Raw genomic sequence first — 21,255 nt, 5'->3', positions numbered from 1 at the left:
AGCACTTTGGGAGGCCGAGGCGGGCGGATCACGATGTCAGGAGATCGAGACCATCCTGGCTAACATGGTGAAACCCCGTCTCTACTAAAAAAATACAAAAAACTAGCCGGGTGAGGTGGCGGGCACCTGTAGTCCCAGCTACGCGGGAGGCTGAGGCAGGAGAATGGCGTAAACCCGGGAGGCGGGGCTTGCAGTGAGCTGAGATCCGGCCATTGCACTCCAGCCTGGGCGACAGAGTGAGACTCTGTCTCAAAAAAAAAAAAAAAAATCAAAACAAACCCAAAACGTGTCATGGTCTTGTCCCACCCCTTGACTCTTAGATCCAAGTTGAAAATGCAGGTGGGTGCCTCAAAACCCTTTGGGGGTAGGTGATTAATCTTTAAAATATCACAGGCCTCTGACTATCTCCTCACACCCTTCTCCACACACAGATAGGCGGTCAGCAGTAATAACAAACAATGGGCCTTTGTCTCTAATTTTAGCGATTTTTTTAAACAAATATTTTAATTACCAACTTAAATTCAAGGCATATTTTGGGTTGAAGATATTGCTATATTATTTTTTCTTTCAAGCTCAGCATGGACCTGAGAAATGTTCCATATTAACTTTTTTTTCTACAAACACCTGCTCCTCTATCACTGATACTAAATAAAGCTCTAAGGATACACGATTCTAAGGGATTCCTGAGGGAATTTTGTGTTTTCGCCTTGACTTTGTTCCCTCCTCTACCTTTGAAATTTGGTTGCTGTTCGTATAACTTTCTGCCACTACTTAGTATCATGACTAAATAAAGCAAAATACTTCAAAGACCTGCAGACACCATGTCACTTAGGTATTTTATTAAAAGGAGATGGGCAGGAAGATACAGAGGTATCCTGGACCAGACTTTTGAAACTGCTATGTATAAGGGAGAACCATGGCACCCATGACTGCATTTGAGAGCTGAGAACGGCTTCGGAATTCATTGAATCCAAACCTAGTAGTCATGGTGATGTCTCTGATGAGGCGGGGATAAGGAGCCTGAAATACAGTCCTATTTTAATGATTCGTATTTTAATCTCATACAAAAATAAGCCCCTAATCAACACTTTGTTTCTTTTGGTTTAGTGTAATGACTTCCTGAACTTTTGCTAATTTACATGGCCTCACACTTGCTGGGTTTTATCAATGTTTTTTTTGGTAGTATGCGGAATAGAAAAATGAAAACATTGAAAAATGTGTTCCTGATGATTACTATTACTAAAAAAAAAGGTCAGTAATTAGTGTATCCATTTTGGAAGGGGAGGCCAGGAAATATAAATTTAGTGTCTGTGATGGTGTTCAGCTTGGTTCACTTAACCAGGCGAGCTGGTGTGGTGGTGGGAGGTGCTGACTGCAGAGGTGGGCACGGCTGCCTGGATGGGAGTCCCAACTCCTGTGCACCAGGTGACCTTGAGCAAGTCCCTGAACTTCTCTGCAAAATGCAAATAATGGCACTGACCTCCAGCATTTGCTATGAGGGTTAAAGGAGGGAAAGGACAAGAAGCGCCCAGAGTAGGGTTTGGCGCACAAACTGTTCCCTGGACCCCTCTTGGTGGCTGCTTCTGGGCTTGGGGTGGCTCAAACAAGGGCTGGAGAGCAGGCAGGTGACTTTTCCTTCTATGTTCTCATGAGAGAGAAACTGAGGAAAGACAGCAGCATGGCGAAGAGGCCATGCTCTGGAGTCAGACTGGTGCCTCCTCAGGCATGCCCCTTAAGTCTCCTCATCTATAAAATGGCAATGTTGATGGCATCTACCTTGTGGGGTCGTTGTAAGGATTCAATAAGGTGGTCTATGTAATGAGCTCATCATGGCGTGAGGCAAACAGGAAGAGCTCAGTAAACACTAGTCATTGCTTTCACCACCACCACCACCACCGCTGGGAACACTCCCATCATTACTATTCCTGATCTTGTTCTAGTGGCTTAGGACAGTTGCGTAGATCTCTAAGGAGGTCTTACATGGAGAACAGAGGAGTATCTGGGTCACGGCCAACTTTATGTTCCCCTTCCAGAAAGGGTAAAGAAGGCTAACTGAGGTCACTCTCCCAGTCTTGGGTTCACTGGATGCCTCATCCTGACCTGGTGGGCTAAGCCTCTGGGGGGCTGACACGTGGTCTGCCGCACACCTCCCTTCTGCGCAGGCTTGCTTCAGCCGTCCATACTGACGCTGGCCAAGGGAGCAGGGACAGAGGGGTTCTTCCCGAGTGTGCAGGAGGAAGCAGGGGGAGGGGCGGGTCAACTGGACTCAGCCAGTTTCCTACCTAGACCATAAACCTATTACGAGACTAATAAGGTATCAGGAGTTATCTTAAATGCTATCCATGAGGTGGCTATGGGTGGGAGCATGGACCTGAGGTTCCGGGTACTGGGCCAGGAAAAAACTTAGTTCTAAGACCCAGGAGTGTGGCCTTAGTTGAGTCATTCCACGCACAGACATGTTTCCTCAGCAACCAGGGGCTCGGTCAGGGAATGCGGCCGGCTCAGCAAAAACACATCACCACCACAGGGACAGGGACCACTTGCTGTGCATGCACTGTGTGCATATGATTGGCAGTGATAGTGTGCCCCAATTATAACTGGGAATATTAGACCTAGACAGGATTCTAGAGGTTTCTTAGATTGACTCAAACTTTGCTCACTAAAAGTCTCCCACCTCCCCTTCTCCCAGAAAGAAGTGGCTTTGGCTGGGTAATTCCAGTGATGGGTAGCTGGCCACGGCACAAGCAAACCATTTTTGGACAGCTCTAGTTGATAGAAAGTTTCTCTGCTGAGGTGGAATCTGGCTTCCCCTGCAATCCCTGTACTTTGGTTCTTAGTTTTGGCTTTTGAAGTAACACAGAATATGTGTCTTGTCTATAGCAGGTTTCTAAGTATATGAAGACGGCCCTCCATCTTCTTCCATTTCCAGTGTCCCTGCATGCCTCAACACCCAGCCTGCTCTCTTGATGTATTCTTCAAATTTTCATATATGTAGGAGAGGAGATCACATCCGAAAGGTGTTACTAACAAAAAATCTGGCTACATGCTGTGCCTCACACCTATAATCCCAGCACTTTGGGAGGCAGAGGCAGGAGGATCACTTGAGCCCAGGAGTTTGAGACCAGCCTGGGTAATATAGTGAGATCCCCATCTCTACAAAAAATACAAAAATTAGTTGGGTGCGGCGATGCATGCCTACTGTCCCAGCTACTCGGGAGGCTGAGGTGGGAGGATTGCTTGAGCCCAGGAGGTCGAGGCTGCAGTGAGCTGTGATTGTACCACTGCACTCCAGTCTGCAGGACAGAGTGAGACCCTTTCTCAAACAACCAACCAACCAACCCCAAAACAGTCTCTGGGATAAAAAATATATTTAAAAATAAGTTATATTTATTTGCCTACTGAAAATAAAGAGCACGTGCCACAGCACTGTATATCTAACTTAGCTAATGGCTGAAATTCAAAGGGCATTTTTCGGAAAATTCATAACCCATTTGATTTTTTATTTTTATTTTTTTTGAGATGGAGTCTTGCTGTTGCTCAGGCTGGAGTGCAGTGGCGCAATCTCGGCTCACTGCAAGTTCTGCCTCCCGGGTTCATGCCATTCTCCTGCCTCAGCCTCCCGAGTAGCTGGGACTACAGGCACCCGCCACCATATCTGGCTAATTATTTTGTATTTTTTTAGTAGAGACAGGGTTTCACCGTGTTAGCCAGGATGATCTTGATCTCCTGACCTCGTCATCCGCCCACCTCGGCCTCCCAAAGTGCTGGGATTACAGGCGTGAGCCACTGCGCCCGGCCGCCCATTTGATTTTTAATAAATCTCCCCTCCCTTCCCAGAAAAGAAACACAGTGACTGGTTCTAACTAGTGCTTCTATTGTACTATTCAATGGAACTGAGCCGTACTGGTCAAAGAACCATAGTTTTCATTGGTTCCTCCATCTGTCTTCACGCATACATACACAGTTCATGTAAACACAAGCATGTGCAGAGGTAGATGTGCCATGAAGCTAGTGAGCTTTGGGGCCCTTCACTTGCACAGGTCCCTGGGAAGAGTTCTAGAAATATTCATATTGCCTGAATTGTAAGCCTCGGGCCCATAAAATCTAGATATACTCCTGGGTGCATGCGCACGAACACACACACGCACACACACAGAAACAAAACACAGTTTTGCACTGGTGATCTTTATGTGACAAGCCAGGCATATTCTCTGAGCATCCTAAATTCCATTATTGTATTGCAATGTGTTTCAAATGGACAGGACAGAGCGAGTGAACAATATTGCTGTGACTTGGCTGATCAATCTTACTAATGTCTAAGGACAAAGAACATGCAAGATGCTGTTGAGGGGGGTTAAATTTATTTAAGTTACTTAATTTTAGAGGAAAGAATTTGGGCTCTGGAGCAAGGCAGTCCCAAGTTTGAATCTTGTTCCTCTGTTTGTCAACTGTATGCCCTTAGGGAAGCTATTTTCTTCTCCAAGCCACAGTTCAGGGCTTAGTTCAGTATTCTTGTGTGTAAAATGAGAACTGTGCCACAGACTTGGCAGGGTTGTTGTAAGGATTAAATGAGATGATATGTGCAGAGCACCAGCCCCACGTCTGCCATCATAAACACTCAATGGCTGGTGTCTCTTGCAATTGTCATAAGTGTGAACAGACGTGTCTCACAAAATCTGGCAAAAAAATGTTTTCTTTGTTTCAGTACTTTTGTATTTAAAGCACATGCATAAGTTTTACAAAGTCGCATTCATATGGATGGAATTTTTTTCCCCCAGTTGACATCATTTCATACAGACATTTCCAGTTTACAGTTAGCTCTTACAGTCCCCATTTGTGGTCGTATTGCCAACTTCTTTTGTTGGGTTTCTTCCCTTTAGCTTTTAAGCAGTTTCAAGTTTTTTTCCTGTCCACATGCACACGCCCCTTGTCCCCATCCTCCCTGTTACGTCCTGCTCCTGTTTCTCTCCTCCCTTTACAGCCAAGCTTCCCAGGGGAGCTGTCCAACACCATTCTCACCACTTCCTCACCTTCCATTCTGGTTCCCACTCCCACCCTTCTCCAATCTGCTTTTGCTCAGGTCACCTCCCTGTTGTCAGATCCAAAGGGCAATGGTTGGTACTTGGGGAACTGCCTGACTTCTCAGCAACATCCTTACCAGACATCTCTACTTCCCTTCTCTTAGAACACTCCATGGCTTCAGAGATTTCCACCTGTCCTGGTTTTCTGCCTACTTCTCTGCTCTTCCTCCTTCTCCAGCCCTTCAACAGTAAGGTTCCCCAGGTCTCTCACCAGCCCTTCTTCTTGGGCAACCTCATCTACTCCCACGACTTCAATCGGCTCGTCTAAGTTAAATCTACTCTAGCCAGGCACTTCTTCTGAACTCCAGAACCACATTCCATGATCTCCTAAGTAATTCCTCCTGGAGGTCATATAGGCACCATACATTTGATGTGTCTAACACAAATATCTTTACAAATAAGATGGTGTTTCTTAGGTCAGTAAATGCTCAGATGATCAGACCAAAAACCTGGAAGTAATCGTTAAGTCCTCTCTTCTTTTCATCTCACATCAAATTGGTCACCAAGACCTGCAGACTCTGCCTTTTATCTGTTTCTTGAACCACCTCCTCCCTCAGTGAGCCTCACTTTAGTTAATATCACAACCATTGCTCCTAGACTGCAGCCTAAGAGGCCCCGCCTCCACTTTTCACCTCCGTACCTTGCCACGCCGACCCTCTGCTTAAAACAAATGGCTTCTACTTGTCTTCAAACAAACATGTAAAATCCTGAATATGACCTGCAGAGCCCTGCATAATCTACTGAAGAAATAATAAATGAGTGAGTGAATGAATGGCTGTGAGGCTACCGTGTATCCTATGATATTTACCTTCCCCAAATGTGTTTAGCTAGTCCCACACTGGGGGTGGTTGGGGAATTTCCAGTTTTTAACTACTATAAATAGAATTGTTAAGGGCATCCTGTTTTGCCCACTATTGGATGGTTTTCTTCGGCTATTTGTTTAGGAATAGAATTATCAGTGAAAGGGTATCATTAGTTTAAAAGTTCTTATTATATACTACTTGTTCTCAGAAGGCTGGAATCAATGCTTCTTATCATCTGCAATGCTACCTAGAGCCTCTCCCAGGGGGGTTTTGCAACTTTTAACTTCTCAAGTTGAGTAGATTTAAAGTAGAACCCTAATATTATTAAAATCTGCATTTTTCAGGTGATGATTTGCTATGTACATAATCTTACACGTAGATTATCTAAGTAACACATTCTTAAATTTGCAAACAGCTCTCTCTTCTCTTTGATTTTTATTCAGAGGCTTCAGTTTCCTTCTGGCCATTTTTTTTTTTTTTTTTTTTTTTAAAGTGAGAGTATGCCTGGTGTGGGAGAGGTAATTTTTAGATGTGTCAGAATGTTCTCTCTGTTGGACCCTTTCTACTTTTGATGGGTTCAGGATGAAGCCCTAGGCTTCGGTCCCTTAACTTATATAATAAATTCAACAGTGAAAACACTAGTGCATAATGCCCATTCCTGTAATGGGACTGCTTGGTTTTCTAACTCTGCTTGGTTATAGTTTCTTTTTTCTTTTTTCTTTTTTTTGAGACAGAGTCTCACTCTGTTGCCCAGGCTGGAGTGCAATTGCGTGATCTCGGCTCACTGCAACCTCCATCTCCTGGGTTCAAGGAATCCTCCTGCCTCAGCCTCCCAAGTAGCTGGGACTACAGGTGTGTGCTACCATGCCTGGCTAAATTTTTGTATTTTTGGTAGAGATGGGGTTTCACCATATTAGCCAGGATGGTCTCGAACTCCAGACCTCGTCATCCACCTGCCTCGGCCTCCTGAAGTGCTAGAAGTACAGGCGTGAGCCGCTGCGCCTGGCCTGGTCCCAGTTTCTAAGCATTCCATTCAATGCATTTTTGCAGGCCGGTTGAATGAACCTTTTAATTTAATATGGAGTGCCTTCTGTGACCACAAAAATAAATTAGTCTTTTACTTAGCAACAAACATTTGAAATTTGGTTTAATATTTATGTCTTATACACAGAGACCCTGAGAAAAAGGGAACAGGTTGTGGGAAAATTTAAATATTATATTTAAGACAATAATAAATCTGTTAGAAAACAGATATAGTAAGACAATTACAGCTGGATATAGAATATAAGGTAAGATAAACAAAATAAGCTCTCGAGAAAACAGAACTTCATGAAATAAGTATGTGTTTAAAGGAAGCACTGTGCAGTTGGTTTTCCCTACGTTACCATCACATCAACCTGTATGACCAATGTTTAGCGTCATCTGCAGGGCTACCTAGGTCTCTCCAACTTTTAACTTCTCAAGTTTAGTAAGTTTAAAGAAGAACCCTAACATTGCTAAAACTTGCATTTTTCAAGTACATGACAGCAGGGTGGGAGACTGCCTCCATTTCACAAAGGGGACAAGTGAAGAGCCTAAGAAACAAAATGACGGCTGGGTGCAGTGGCTCACGCCTATAATCCTAGCACTTTGGGAGGCCGAGGCGGGTAAATCATGAGGTCAAGAGATCAAGATCATCCTGGCCAACATAGTGAAACCTCATCTCTACTAAAAATACAAAAATTAGCTAGGTGTGGTGGTGCAAACCTGTAGTCCCAGCTACTCAGGAGACTGAGGCAGGAGAATCACAATCACTTGAACCCAGGAGGCGGAAGTTGTAGTGAGCCGGGATCGCAGCACTGCACTCCAGCCTGGCGACAGAGCAAGACTCTGTCTTAAAAAAAAAAAAGAAAGAAAGAAAATGACTTTCCCATAAGTGACCTATCTAAGCATTTCTCTGAGGTGTGATACACATTTGTTTTTGCTTGCTGAAAGACACAGTAAAGAAAGAGCCAACTCTGGTGTCTTCAGACAAGGGTCATGCCTGCTACAACTCCCACGTTTCAGGGCTACAATTCCCTTCTGTGACCTATATCCTTGGATTCTCTGACTTAATTCTAAAACAGCCAGTTGATAGTCCTTCAATCTGGCAAACCTACCATTGCTTAATAGAAATTAATAGGCCAACTGATTCAAGAAATATGATGTAAAGACCAGTATTTTTGGTTTAACTTTGAAAGAAAATTTTACTATATTTGAAAAATATAAGCAAAGCATATTTCCAAAGACAAAGGTTCTGGTGGGTTGGAAAGGGAAGAAACAATTTGCAAAATCACACTCTAGTATATGAAAAGACTGCAGATTTTAGTCTACTAAAATCCTCAATATATTTAGCAAATCCCCAATACATTTTTGCTGAATTGAAGGAACTCTGAACATATGTTTCTTTCCCTTTTTTAGCATTGATAGCAAGTGAGCGTAACATGAATTAAATTGATAATAACTTGTGGGTTTCCTTGTTCATAGAAAATAACGGGTACCTAAATCCATTCCACCTGAATGTCATGCAATGGATAACCCTAAGTAAGGGTTAATACAAATGCCAACCTGTCTAGACGTTCCCTCCTGTCAATGTGTCTTCTCAGAGTCTCAAAGTAGTCAAGTAATCAAATACCTCTCTGAATTTAAATTCCTTCAGAACAAGAACAAGTTAATGTGATAACTATCTAGTAGCCCAAGGTCTATGTAAAATTATTCTGTTCAGGTGAAGTTTTATAAAAGTGGGATCCCTTCCATTTATTCTTCAACTTTACAAATGTTATAAATTTGTCATCTGTTACATCCTCCAACTGGGAGACTATTCCAAAGGAAATATCCCATTTGTCTTCAACCTTGAAATCTTCCGGTTAGAGACCATATAATTATTTAAAGCACATGGCAAATGTTCCCTGCTTTATCCTAGGGGTTGAAAATGGAGGATTCTTGTCCTAGAAGTGGATGTGATAAATGTAATTTGTTAAGCTGGTCAAAGAATATGGCATTCAGGGAGTCTACTGTACTTGACTTAAGGTATAATCGTATTTCAGGTAATTATAACTCATTGAGTCCAGTGCTCTCCTCTCTACATTGGAGAGGAGTTGTGTTAAGGAATGTTGTTTCCATATATAGACAGCATAGATAGCTACACTGTTTGCTAGAAACTTAACACTGTTTCAGTGTTGAAGTTGGGCTGAACTGTTAAGGATGGAAGGGAGCTTAGGATCCATGTGGTGAGAACCACATTTTGTGGATGAGGAAAATAAGGCCAAGTGAAGTGATGTGATTTGTGAAGGGCCAGGTGTAGAACCCAGGCCTGAGGACTTCCACTACACCAAACTGCTAAAGCTGAAAGCCCACGTCAGAAGAAACAGTGACAAATGTTACATCTGGAAAACAAAAAGGATTTTCAATCCAGATCTTGCCCCTGCCTAAGGAGAATGCCTGTGGCCTTCCTCCTCTTCCTGGGTGATCCCTTCATGAGATGGGTCTTCTCAACTCCTTCTTAGTTCTGTCTTATAAACCCATTCACAATACTCCTGTGTTCTGTGATAAGTTTTCCTGTAGGCCCTGCTGGCAGGCATCACCTTGAAATTCTGTCCATGGCTTTCTAGTGGGTGCCTTAATTAAATTACCTTCAGTATAAATTTATCTTTATCCCCAGCTCACAAAATTCTACATAATGGAGATGATGTATGATGTTCACATCTATTATTCCCAGCTCTGGCCTGCCTCTTGTTTTAGATTTCCAACTGGAGAACAGGACAAGTCTTCTTGAATGTCCTGGCATTGCGTGCTCAAAAATGAACTCTTAGCACTACTTCCAGGTCAGCTCCCCATCTTAGCTAGCCACTTTGGGCCTGAGTATTATTTTGATCTCACTGATCCAGTCTGGGCTTCGTTGCCTCCCATTAGGATCACAGCAAGGACTCTAACTAGCTTTCCTGCTTTAAGTAAGCCAGTGAATCTACCCTATGCACTGATGGCAAATGTCTGTTGCAAAAAGAGAGCTCCAATCATACTTTTCCTGATCAAAACTTTCCAGTGGTTTCCAATTACCTGTAAAATAAAATCCAAACTTCTTAACCTGGGTACTGTCAAACTGGGTCATCATTCAACCTGCATTTGTTGAGTGCCACCTGGATGCCATGCCCTGGTGTTAGGTACTGGAGACTTGGCGGCTTAACAGAACACAATCGCTGCCCACATTGAACTTTCCACTCTAGGGGAGGGATCCAGAGTAGCAAACAATCATCAAACAATGTATATAACACTGTATGTGCATGTGTGTGTATGTGTCAAGGGCCATGACAGAGGTAGAGAATGCTCTAAGATAAAAGAGAAACAGCACCTAGCCCAGACGGAGGTAGAACAAGATGGGAGAAAGGAAGGTGGAGTGGAATTAGGGAAATAGGGATGAGAATCAAGAGACGACTTCCAGGAGACAGTCCACCAGTTTGAAATGTGAGGAGGAAATCAGACAATCCGGAGAGGTATGGTGAGTGATGTTTGACCATGTTTCAAATGGAGTGTCTAGCATGTGCAGCCTTCTCTCTGAATTCCTCTTCCATGTATGCTGGCCTACATCTCCTTCTTAACACACTTCTTCATCTCCTTCTTGTTTACCTCTCCAAGTTTTCAAAGTCAGGCTCCATTACTATGTCTATGAGGTCTGTTTGATAATCCAGCTAGAAACGGCCCCTGTAATCTCTGAACTCCCTTAGCCTGTACCTGTGTACCTTCGGCATAGAGTTGCTTGGTGAATACTCATGGAATGAATGTCTATTGCTACCTCCTAACTGTGATCTAGAGCATTTCAACATCCATTCTAATGTATCAGGCTTATCAGGCCTTCCTGCCTTTTCTGCCTCTTCTACTCATCAGGTAGGCATTCTCACCATCACCCAAATATACTTGGTGATGCTGTTCCAATTACCCTCTGCCTACTCAATCCCACCCATTCTTCACGGTTCAAACCAACTCCATTCCTTCTCTCCTGAGATCCATCCTACTCTGCTCTCGCCCTCCTCCATCCTTCTTTGGCCTTTATATCAATGCAATCCTGCCTCTAACTGGACAGTAACTTCCTCGACAGCAGCACCATCTTTCACATGGCCCACCCAACAAAGACTTTGGACAAAGTGGCAAAGAACTGCGGACAGATTTTCACATATCTTTGTTCATAGCTTTGAGCAGAGAGAACCCAGTTTCACAAATAACACTGAGAGGTCACTGTGGAGGAAAATAAACCAGCTATAAAAAAGAGCACCTGAGATAGGATGAAGGGGAAATTTATGAAGACTTGGGAGGAAAACTTGCCCAAGGTCCAAGTCAAATCAAGTCAAAACCCACCACTGTATTTCCTTTGTTTGCTTTACATGAATGGTTTCATTGGAACACTGGTAGGGATTTTTCCTCCAGATATATAACATTGCCTCTTTGAGTATATCTCTGAGTTTCCACTGGAATAGAAAAGGGAATTATTTTGTAATAAGTTCAAAAGAACTATTTAGGATAGCTTTATTTATTTATATGGTTGTTTTATAGTTTTCTTACTGTGAGATTACATAAAGAATTGATGATCTGAGACAAAATATTTCAGGTATATTTGTGCCCCTTCCAAATTACTTGTTTTTGGAGATACAAATTTTCAAGTTTCAATAACATCTCTTACTTTTGGGGAACTTCTCCTTTAGCATTTCTTCATATAAACGGTCTGTGGCAATTGGGAAGAATAGGGGAGATATGGGTGCTGGGGCTTTATCTCATCTCCTATAATGAGGGATGTTTCCTCATGACGGTTAGTTTATTAACTTCTGGCAGGTCTCCAGGAGTAAATAAAGGTTGAACATAGTTAGGGACTACGCCAAGACCTTCTGCAGGATCCTCACCCTTTGTCAAGTTCCATCAGAGTCGAGGTCTGCAATGGGATTCAGTAAAAGGAGGGCCTTGAGTACTTCAGTAACTAATCCCGCAAGAGGCATAAACGAGATCACAGTTCCCCTTTGACATATGTAGTTTCCAGACAGATACCTTCTAAATATCCACAGGGTTTAGGAAATGAAACTGAGACAAATCTTTGAAGCCTTATCCACATGAGTAATACACTTTGCAGGTAGAGATGTTTGTTACTGAATTGAAATCGTCTAAACGTGGTCTCAGGAGCCCTTAATTAGACAAGCTTTCTGAGTCAGATGAACCAGAGGAGACCTCCGCTTGTACTTTTTAGGATTTCTACAGGCTACAAGATGCATTACCTCAAACGAGTCCTGCTTCTAAGGGAAACCACTTGAAGCCTTTCTAAACTGGCCTTGGCTACTAGGATCTCCCATTTCCCAGTCTTTATCGGCAGTTCCCCCATTTCTACTTTCTTTTCTAGCCCTTCTATGTCCTTCTCCTTCCTCTCTTTGTTTTCGGCTGAGCAGTTCACAGCCTGCACTCACTCTCAGGTATCACTTTTAAAGAGTCGAAGGGCCAGAATGGCATCTTTTTCTTTTTCTGAGACAGGTTCTCGCTCTCTCACCTGGACTGGAGTGCAGTGGTGCGATCTCAGCTCACCACAGCCTCCACCTCTTTGGTTCAGGCAATCCTCCCACCTCAGCCTCCTGAGTAGCTGCGATTACAGGTGTGCGCCACCACACTCAGCTAATTTTTAAAGTTTCTGTAGAGATGAGGTTTTGCTACATTGCCCAGGCTGGTCTCAAACTCCTGGACTCAAGCAATTCACCTTCCTCGCCGTCCCAAAGTGCTGGCACTACAGGAGTAAGTCACCATGGCCAGCCTTCTTTTTCTTCTTAGTGGCACAGTTAGAGCCCTTAAGTTTCAGTGCCCGTGGGACTAAACTGAGTTCCTCTCCTAAGCTTAAAATTCTCCCCCTTGGTCTGTAAACGCTTCCTCTTCTTTCCTCAAACTGGCTCATGCCAGCATAATCTTCCTTCAACTTCCTTCCATCGTCATCCCTTCCTTGTGATGACTCACTATTGGGATTTCTTGGGCAGGGTGAGGGGTGGTAAAGACCAACCACTAACTAACAGACTTTCCAAGTTGAGCATATGCCAAGAGTCCAGACTCTCACCTGAATGAGGAGATCGATAGCGAAAGTCCTCTTTGGTCAGCAGCAGGAGAGCTTTGCCATTCATTTCAAACGTGTTGCTGTCAATTGGCCTTAAAGAAAACTCATTTTCAGCCCACTTGAGCCACTGGGCTACGTCATCCCTGCTCCAGTAAATTGGCTGCAAGCCTGTTGGAGAGAGCGTGAGGCAGAAAGAAAGAGAGAAAGGTCTTGTCAGTTAGACAGCTGGAATAAAGGGAGAAGATCTCTGAACAGTTAACAAAATTGAGTCTCCACATCTCAAGAGCCCTTATGTCCAACTCTGAGTCCCCTCTCCAGCCCCTGTTTGAGCCGCCCCACCGGGGGCTTCTCCAAACCCAGAATCAGCCTCTAAGAGGGGTCCAGGGAGTAGTTTGTACACCAAATCCTACTCTGAGGTGTGCTGTCAGATTAACATTTTTGCTTTTATTTAGAGGCAAAATGAGAAAAAGATCCTTTTTTATGTGTTTAAGGGATGGTAGGTCTTAGAGACCTGCCCTTCCTTGCCCAGTTCCAGGGGCTGTTCCAGGGTGCCCAAGGCACCCATGGGGGCTCAGAACTATGACACGTGTCAGTGTGGTTGGAGGGTCCTCAGATTCAGAGCTGATCTGATTGCAGCCCAGCATCCTTCTGAAGAAAGAATGTTCCAGAGCTGGGCTTGACCTTCCAAAGCTGCCAACTAATGAAATGTTCCCTGACACTTCTTCCAGGAAGAGCAATTCACTCAGCCTCTGGGAAACCATCAGGCTGGCCTCTATGAATAACAGGGCAAAGTAAGGATACAAGGTCTTCTGCCTTTTTATTCTACTCACTGACCTGAGAGCTTCCTGGTGGGGTGGTACTTGAACTCTGAGTAGGACCCAAGTGGGCAGGAGGGGGGTACAGAGCAGAGGCTGAGGGGTTGGCTCAGGTTGGCTCTCTGGGAGCTTGTGAGTCTATAGTTTTATTTTATTTTCCTGCTGTGGGAAATCTTTGATAAGTTAGAACAGTGGTTCTCAAAATATGATCTCGGGACCCATCAGGGTTCTCGAGACCTTTGTGGGGTGCCTATGAAGTAAAACATCTTATCATAACAATATTAACTATTTGCCTTTTTCGCTCTCATTCTTAGGTGGAATGTTTTAGAAGGCATATGACATTGTGATCTTGCAAAGATTGAATGCAGAAACAGAGATGACAGTCCAGCCATCTTCCATTAAGCCAGACTTTCAAGAGTCTTTCAAAAATGTGTAACAATGCTACTCTTCTCACAAATTATTTTTGGTCTGGAAAAATGTATTTTAAAATATGTTTGCATTAATATAGAGTTGGCTTACTATTTTACTTGCTACATTCATAAATATTTTGTAAATACCCAGTTTTAATTTATATAATAATATGGTAACTACAGATAGCTATAACCCACATAAGCAAAAGCTCTTTGGAGTCTCCATTACTTTTTAAGAATCAAAAGGAGACATGAGACCAAATTTAAGAACTGCTTGTCAGAAGAAGCTAGATGTTCAATGGATCTTCATTCTCTAAAATCACATGGTGTGAATCAATAGTTCAAATAGTTCAAATAGAGCAATGGCATCAAGTATTGCTAAGAGGAGCTTCCGTCTTTCAATATAAGTTACTTAAACTTGCTAAGAAGACGTCACAAGTGTGTTATAAAAGTGTCCCTTAGTTTGATCCTGGAAAAAATCACCTTTCATCCTAAAGCAGGCATGCCAAAGAACCATCTGTTTTGCTACATGGGGTGCTCTTCCTACCTGCTGAAGTGGGGAACAAATGGCTCAAATGCCCTGGAGAATATCCAGGGCCACTGGGCATTCCAAGTGGCTCCTTTGCAAAGTGTAGTTTTGAGGAATGGTAGTTGGCTTACTCTACACCTGTGGAAGCCCCCAAAACCAAAACCCGTTTTTTGTAGTGCACCAAAAAAAGAACTACTGGGCACTGGAACATTAGAGATGAGCATTTAAGAGTATTTTTTTTCTTGGTGTTTTTAGGATAATTTTTTTTTCACATGGAAACAAATGAGAATTTCAAATAATTTATGGTGCGTTACTGCTTTATGATCTTTAGAATAAAATACAGTCACTAAAGGTTTTTGTTTTTGACTCCTGACTGGCCAGAAAGTGATGCCTATTAAAAACAGTCCATGGATATGGGAAGTACCAACTCTCTCCAATGACCTTGAAAACACGTATCTGGAATCACAGGGAGGTAGGAGTGGCAGTGAGGGTTACTCAGCAAAATCTCCATTTTCAAACTGGTAAAAACCTTAAACCTAACTCCTTACTGTCAATGGTGTCACCTTTGAACAAGAATGGCACCGCAATTTGTTATTATGGACCTTCCTCTCCCTCACACAGGGAGTTCCCATTTGGGGACAAATGTCAGGGTCTGGTCCCTCGGGCCTAGGAAGGTGCCTGGAGGTGAGAGGTCCAGAGAGCAGAAGATGCTCAGGCAGAAACAGGAAAAAGTACAGGGTGGCTTATTGGAAACAAGGGCCCCAAAGCAAATACAGAACTGAATCCCGCTTGGGAGGGGAAATGAGAGTAAAATGCTGAAGTTTCTGCAGAGGACACGCTGCAATGGAGGGAGGCGGGTGAGAAGGGGGTGGGGGATGCAAGTAGTAATTTGAGGTTCTTTATATTCTATGGAAGAAAATACTCATGAGTAATCTTTTCCCTAAATACAAGAAGAGTCACACTCCAAACAGCTCTGCCGGTTAAGCACAACAGTTTCTCTTTTCACTTCCCATTAATCTCTCCCACAGCCCAGCCCCTGAAGCAACCAGGGCCACCGTGTGGAAACCCCCTCACCAGGAACCGACGCGAATGCCCTGGGCTTGTGTACAAGAGGGACCTAGCAAGTTACAGGGGAGACTGCGGCGATCCCAGCAGTCACACAAAAGTGATCCTGACAGAGCAAGCTACCTGCTCCAGGCCATTCAATACATTTATCAGCGTCGGCGTCACTGTTCTTCCTTTCGAGTAGGTGGACACGTTCGTCGAGCTGGAAAGAGGCTCGATAAACTTTGGCGTTCAAAGTCAAGACCCACTGTTACTTGCTTTTTAATTCAATAGAATAAAAAGGTTGTGGTGTAGAATTGAGCCAGGGGAGGCGGAGAAGCCCCTTTTCCTTAACCCTACAGCCCTTAAGACCTTGTGTGTTACAGTGTCTAAAGGGAATAGAGCCTTGCACCTGGAGGCAATTCTAATCAGGCTGATTTAATTTACTTAATAGTCATTTACTAAACACTACTATGCACCTAGTACTGCTCTAAGCACTTTATATGAATAGATATTAGCTCATTCAACTGCATGCTCACACGACCCTATGATACGGATTCAGATTAGGAAACTGAGGCCCGATGCATTTAAGGGACCTGTCCAAGGTCACATAACCCTAGTAATGAGAGAAGCGGAGATTTGAACCCAGGCAATCTGGTTCCAGAATCTGTGCTCTTATCCATCACACTGTACTTCAACATGCATGTCCCATCCAGATGCAGAATTGAGACTGGTTTTGAACATCAATTAGGGATTCAAAAAAGACTGAGTGAATTGACTCCTACCCATCCAAGTCTTAGATCCCTGGAGACTTTCTCAAATTATCAACAGACTAAAAATATAGCCCAAAAATCTGTAGATCCCTGGAGAAGTAGATTTATAAATGGGAAGAGGAGGGAGGTGTAGGTGGGACTCTGCTTTTAATGCATCCAGGAATAAAGTCCTCCCTTCACAGGCTACTTGCTCCCAAGCACTCATGGGTGCTTGGTCTTGAGGAGAGTCTTACATGGCTCACAGCTGCAAACAGAAGCTGCATGGGCAGAACGAGGGAGGCATATACATAACTTGCTTTATTTACGGCCATCTCTTGCAACTTTAATTCAACAAAGTCGAAGAATATAGATGTAAATGATGATTAAAAGGACAAAAAGGAGAGAGGGAGACTATTATTCTGCACCCATGTTATACTATTCCCTGTGTACACATCACGCCTCTGGAGGGTTATTTACTAAGATCAGCATTGTTAATGCCAATTAGTTTCAGAGAATATTTGAAAAGAAAGTTGTACAGAGAAAATGAACTGCTGTGATTAAGAAAGTTACTAAAAATTCTACTGTACTTCTCCCCACTCCCGAGTAGGTCAAGTATATGGTGTCATATCCTTCGGTGACACACCCAGGCCCTTAAATTTCTTTCTAATATTTCTTCAATTCCATGCTTTAAGGGGCAGCCACATTCATTAGTACATTTTCACCTGATTTCAGACTTTCTGAGATATTCTTAAATTAATGATGAAAAACATATTGGGAGACAGGAGCCTGGATTTTATCCCCAGATCCTCCGTGAATTAACATTTGATTCTGGGCAGGACGCTCAGCTTCTCTGTGGCTCAGTGACTTCATCTGTAAAATGAAGGGCTTAGAGTATGTGATCTCTGTTCCCTTCAGGGTTTAATGTAGTCAATATGCTCCTATTTAATTTGAATCCAAAAAGCCAAAGAATACAAATACAGCCGAGATCTTTTTCTACAGAATTACTCCATGCCCACGGCCATGACCCTGAGATTTTGTAACTTCCTGAAGGATCTTCTGAATCACAGAAGACAGATTAATGCTTAAGAGTGTTTCATTATATTCTAATTCTTAGAAAAGTTATAATCCAGCTATGGCAATAATCAAAATAACTGCCTGCATTGGGGTAGTACTTCAGAGTTGATAAGGTACTTTCATTCAGATTACTTCATGTAATTCTCACAAAAGCCCAGTGAAGTCTGTTGCATTCTGATTTCAGTTTAAAAGACAGAAAACACAGGGCTTAGTCATAAGGTGATTTTATTGATTTGAGCAACACTCAGTTCAAGCTTTTCTGCTACAGTAGCCATTCAGCAAAACCACTCTTTATCCAAACTTTCTGTATAAATAGGAATTCGCTCTAGGTTCTACGTGCTGGAGACAGAATCATAAAATGTGAAAGATGGAAGCTCCAGCCTGGAAGTTAAGAGACTGACTCAGGATCAACCTGCCCCTGATCCCCTGACTTTTCCCAACATCCCATGTTGTCTCATAACTTGATTCAATGACACACACCAATTTTGTAACCCTCAACACAGTGAGGACGTTACCATGTCCTTGCTTAGTCACTGTGCCTCCAGATGAAACTTCCTTAATTGGTCCAAAGCTAACTCCTCCACTGCAGTTTGTAGACCCTCACCAACCTGCCTGCCTTCTCCTCCAGAGATCTTATGTGGCTTCAATTCCCAAATGCAGCAGTAGGAACAGGACTAGCATTTTTCTTTCTCTGGACAATATACTTCTATTGATAATAACAGCTAGCAATTATTGAACATTTACACTGAATCTTATCACTGCAATGATTATTATTCTTTTTTTACAGATGAGAAAACTGTAGCACACAGAGATGGAAGTGGTGGTGCCGTGACAGAGATCCAGGTGGTCTAGCTCTACAGTCTCAACTCTTAACACCCCACCATAGTGCTTTTTGTGTAGCCTAATAACAGTAAAGCACTTACTTGTAAGCAAGCGCTTGCTATGTGCCAGGAGTCATTCTAAATGCTTTGCATATGTAACTCATTTAATCCCTGCAACAATCCTGTAAGACAGGAACGATCTCCATTTATGGAGGACAAAATTAGAACACAGGGAAGTTAAATGACTTGGCCAAAGTCACCAAGCCAGGAAATGGAAGAGCTGACATTTGAATCCAGGTGATCTGGCTCCAAGCCCACGTTAAAAACTACCTAACTCTCTAAGCTTATTTGGTCGTTTGGCAGGACATCAAATTAAACTTATGACTAAATTTTAAAAAGAAAAAGTTTCACAGTAGTTAAGCATGCAGGCACTGAGCAAAAGCATGGAACCTTTATTTCCCAGCTGTGTGACCTTGTACAAGTTACTTAACCTCTCTGTGTCTTTCTGGCGTCAACTGAAAAATGAGGACAACTTTCAACCTGTGAATTAAATATCATTGAATCATAGATAATGTACTTATACAATTTTCAGATGACATAAAACTAGTACAGAGTAAAATTATACAAATGATGATATGAAACACATAGGCCAATATTTGGCACAGAGCAATCACTTAATCAACATTAGCTATTGCTTTTGTACTGTTATTATTATAATCACCTTTATAATCTCACTCTACCTGCATATGTATAGCTAGCACTTGGAACCCAACTGTAAGAATGTATATTAATTGATACTGCATTTTATCTTATTATTTTTAACCATCATCTCAGCCTGTTGCAGTCTCTCCAGATTTCCACCTATTTCTAGCATCTATACTCCGTAATTTCACATCATCTACAGCTTTGGTAAGCATCTGTCACCTCCACAGGTTACTGACAAAGTACAGATTATATAGGGCTGAGATACGAGTACCCTGGTGACACACCAGTCACCTCCTTTTGGATGGATACTGATCAAGTTATTGACTCCTTTTCGGAAGAGTTGTTCAATTATCAATCCATCTAAATACTCTGGTTTTTGGACATTTTCCAAGCTCCTCCATGAAAGCACCATCAGAAATTCAATGAAATGCCTTCCTGATATCCTGAAATACAGCAACTACAACACTTAGAGCAACCTTATTAAAGAGGATGAGGAGAGAGGATGAGGAGCAGATGGCTGGTTCCAAAGTGATAATGTCTCCCACTCGTAACATGTATGTTTGAAAATCTGTCCCGAATTTCATCCGGAAGTTCCATCAGGTTAGCTGTTTTATTTCACACACACATTTTCCCCAGCTTCTCTTCCTAAAATCAGGTTAACAACAGTTTACATTCTTTCAGTACAGCTTCCATTTCCCACAACCCTGAAGGATCACTGCCAATGGCTTATCTTTCACCCCTCTGAGTTCTCGACCCTGGGACGTCATTTGTCTGGGCTAAGAGCCTTGCATTTATTCAGAACTTAGTTGGCTTTTCAATCACTTCACCCATCTCGGGCTTCAATTCCCTTCTGCCAGTGTTTACACTACCTGTTTCAGTCTGACAATCATTCTCCTTCATGGAAGAGAGAAAGAAGTTGAACAGTTTTGGTTTCTTTGCCATTTGCTGATGTTGCGCCATCCAACTCCATCAGCAGGCTGACATCATGCTTATTCTTATACTGCTGCCCACACTTATTGTTGTCTTAAGTGTATTCCATGGTTTGCAGCTCACTCAAGTTTTAAAATTCTAGAGCTAAGAAACTCTCCTTTATGTGTTTCTTTTCATTAAGTTGCATTTTCATCCATTATATACATCTTTTTAAAAATCGGAGCTCATTAGACTGGTACTCACAAAACAGTGAGAAGATAAATTGGCATCATCTCTCTGGCAAACAACTTAGTGATATTTTAAGAACCCTGTAAATGTTAACTTCTCAGAATCTACCTTAAAAAAATAACTTAGTATGTGGAAGAATCTTTCATGCACAAAGATGTCTATTGCAGTGTTATTTTTAATCATGAAAAACTAGGAACAGCAATAAGGAAATAGTTAAATAAGTTACTGACAATATCTATGATAGAAAATTAATGCAGACAGTAACACGATAAAGAGTATGTATTCATATTGAAAAATAGTATGTGTACATATATAATAATCTCAATGCATAGAAAAATACAATACAACATAAAAAATATTCAAAGCAATTGATACAGTAGAATTGTAGGTGATATTCTCTGTCTTCCTTTCCTTTTTTATTTATCAATTCTATTAAGCATGTGTTACTTTTATATTAAAAAAAGTATTTAAGGGCTGGGTGTGGTGGCTCACACCTGTACTCCCAGCACTTTGGGAGGTCAAGGCGGGTGGATTGCTTGGAAGTCAGGAGTTGAGATCAGCCTGGCCAACATGGTGAAACCCTGTCTCTACTGAAATACAAAAATGAGCTGGGCGTGGTGATGAGCACCTGTAATCCCAGCGACTCAGGAAGCTGAGGCAGGAGAATTACTTGAACCCAAGAGCCGGAGGTTGCAGTGAGCTGAGATCGCGCCACTGCACTCCAGCCTGGGTGATGGAGTGAGACTCTATCTCAAAACACACACACACACACACACACACACACACACACACATTTAAAAACTGAGCTCATCAGAGAATATCCCCAATATAGCCTCATCAGTTTCTTTAGTTGTCTCCCTTCCTTCTTATTCCAGTAAGGGTCATGTGCAGTTGATAAGCCAGGATTTCATTTTCAAGAGCAGCCCAAATGACTCTGAGTTGCGTCTCCGCATTCAGATCATGAGATCGTAAGTAC

At 42.6% G+C, this 21,255-nt stretch overlaps 1 protein-coding gene across 1 annotated transcript in view; it reads right to left on the bottom strand.

Annotated features, from left to right (window-relative positions):
- Window positions 1–21,255, bottom strand: part of ETV6 (ets variant 6) — a 247,791-nt gene that overhangs the window by 42,495 nt on the left and 184,041 nt on the right. The window contains exon 3 of the mRNA XM_011953757.1: window positions 12,975–13,139. Coding sequence (XP_011809147.1) covers window positions 12,975–13,139 — 165 coding nt within the window. The remainder of the gene's footprint in view (window positions 1–12,974; window positions 13,140–21,255) is intronic.

The sequence above is a fragment of the Colobus angolensis genome, unplaced genomic scaffold (assembly GCF_000951035.1).
Source record: "Colobus angolensis palliatus isolate OR3802 unplaced genomic scaffold, Cang.pa_1.0 Scaffold11, whole genome shotgun sequence".
NCBI lineage: Eukaryota > Metazoa > Chordata > Mammalia > Primates > Cercopithecidae > Colobus > Colobus angolensis.
This window is presented reverse-complemented; position numbering and strand designations above follow the sequence as displayed.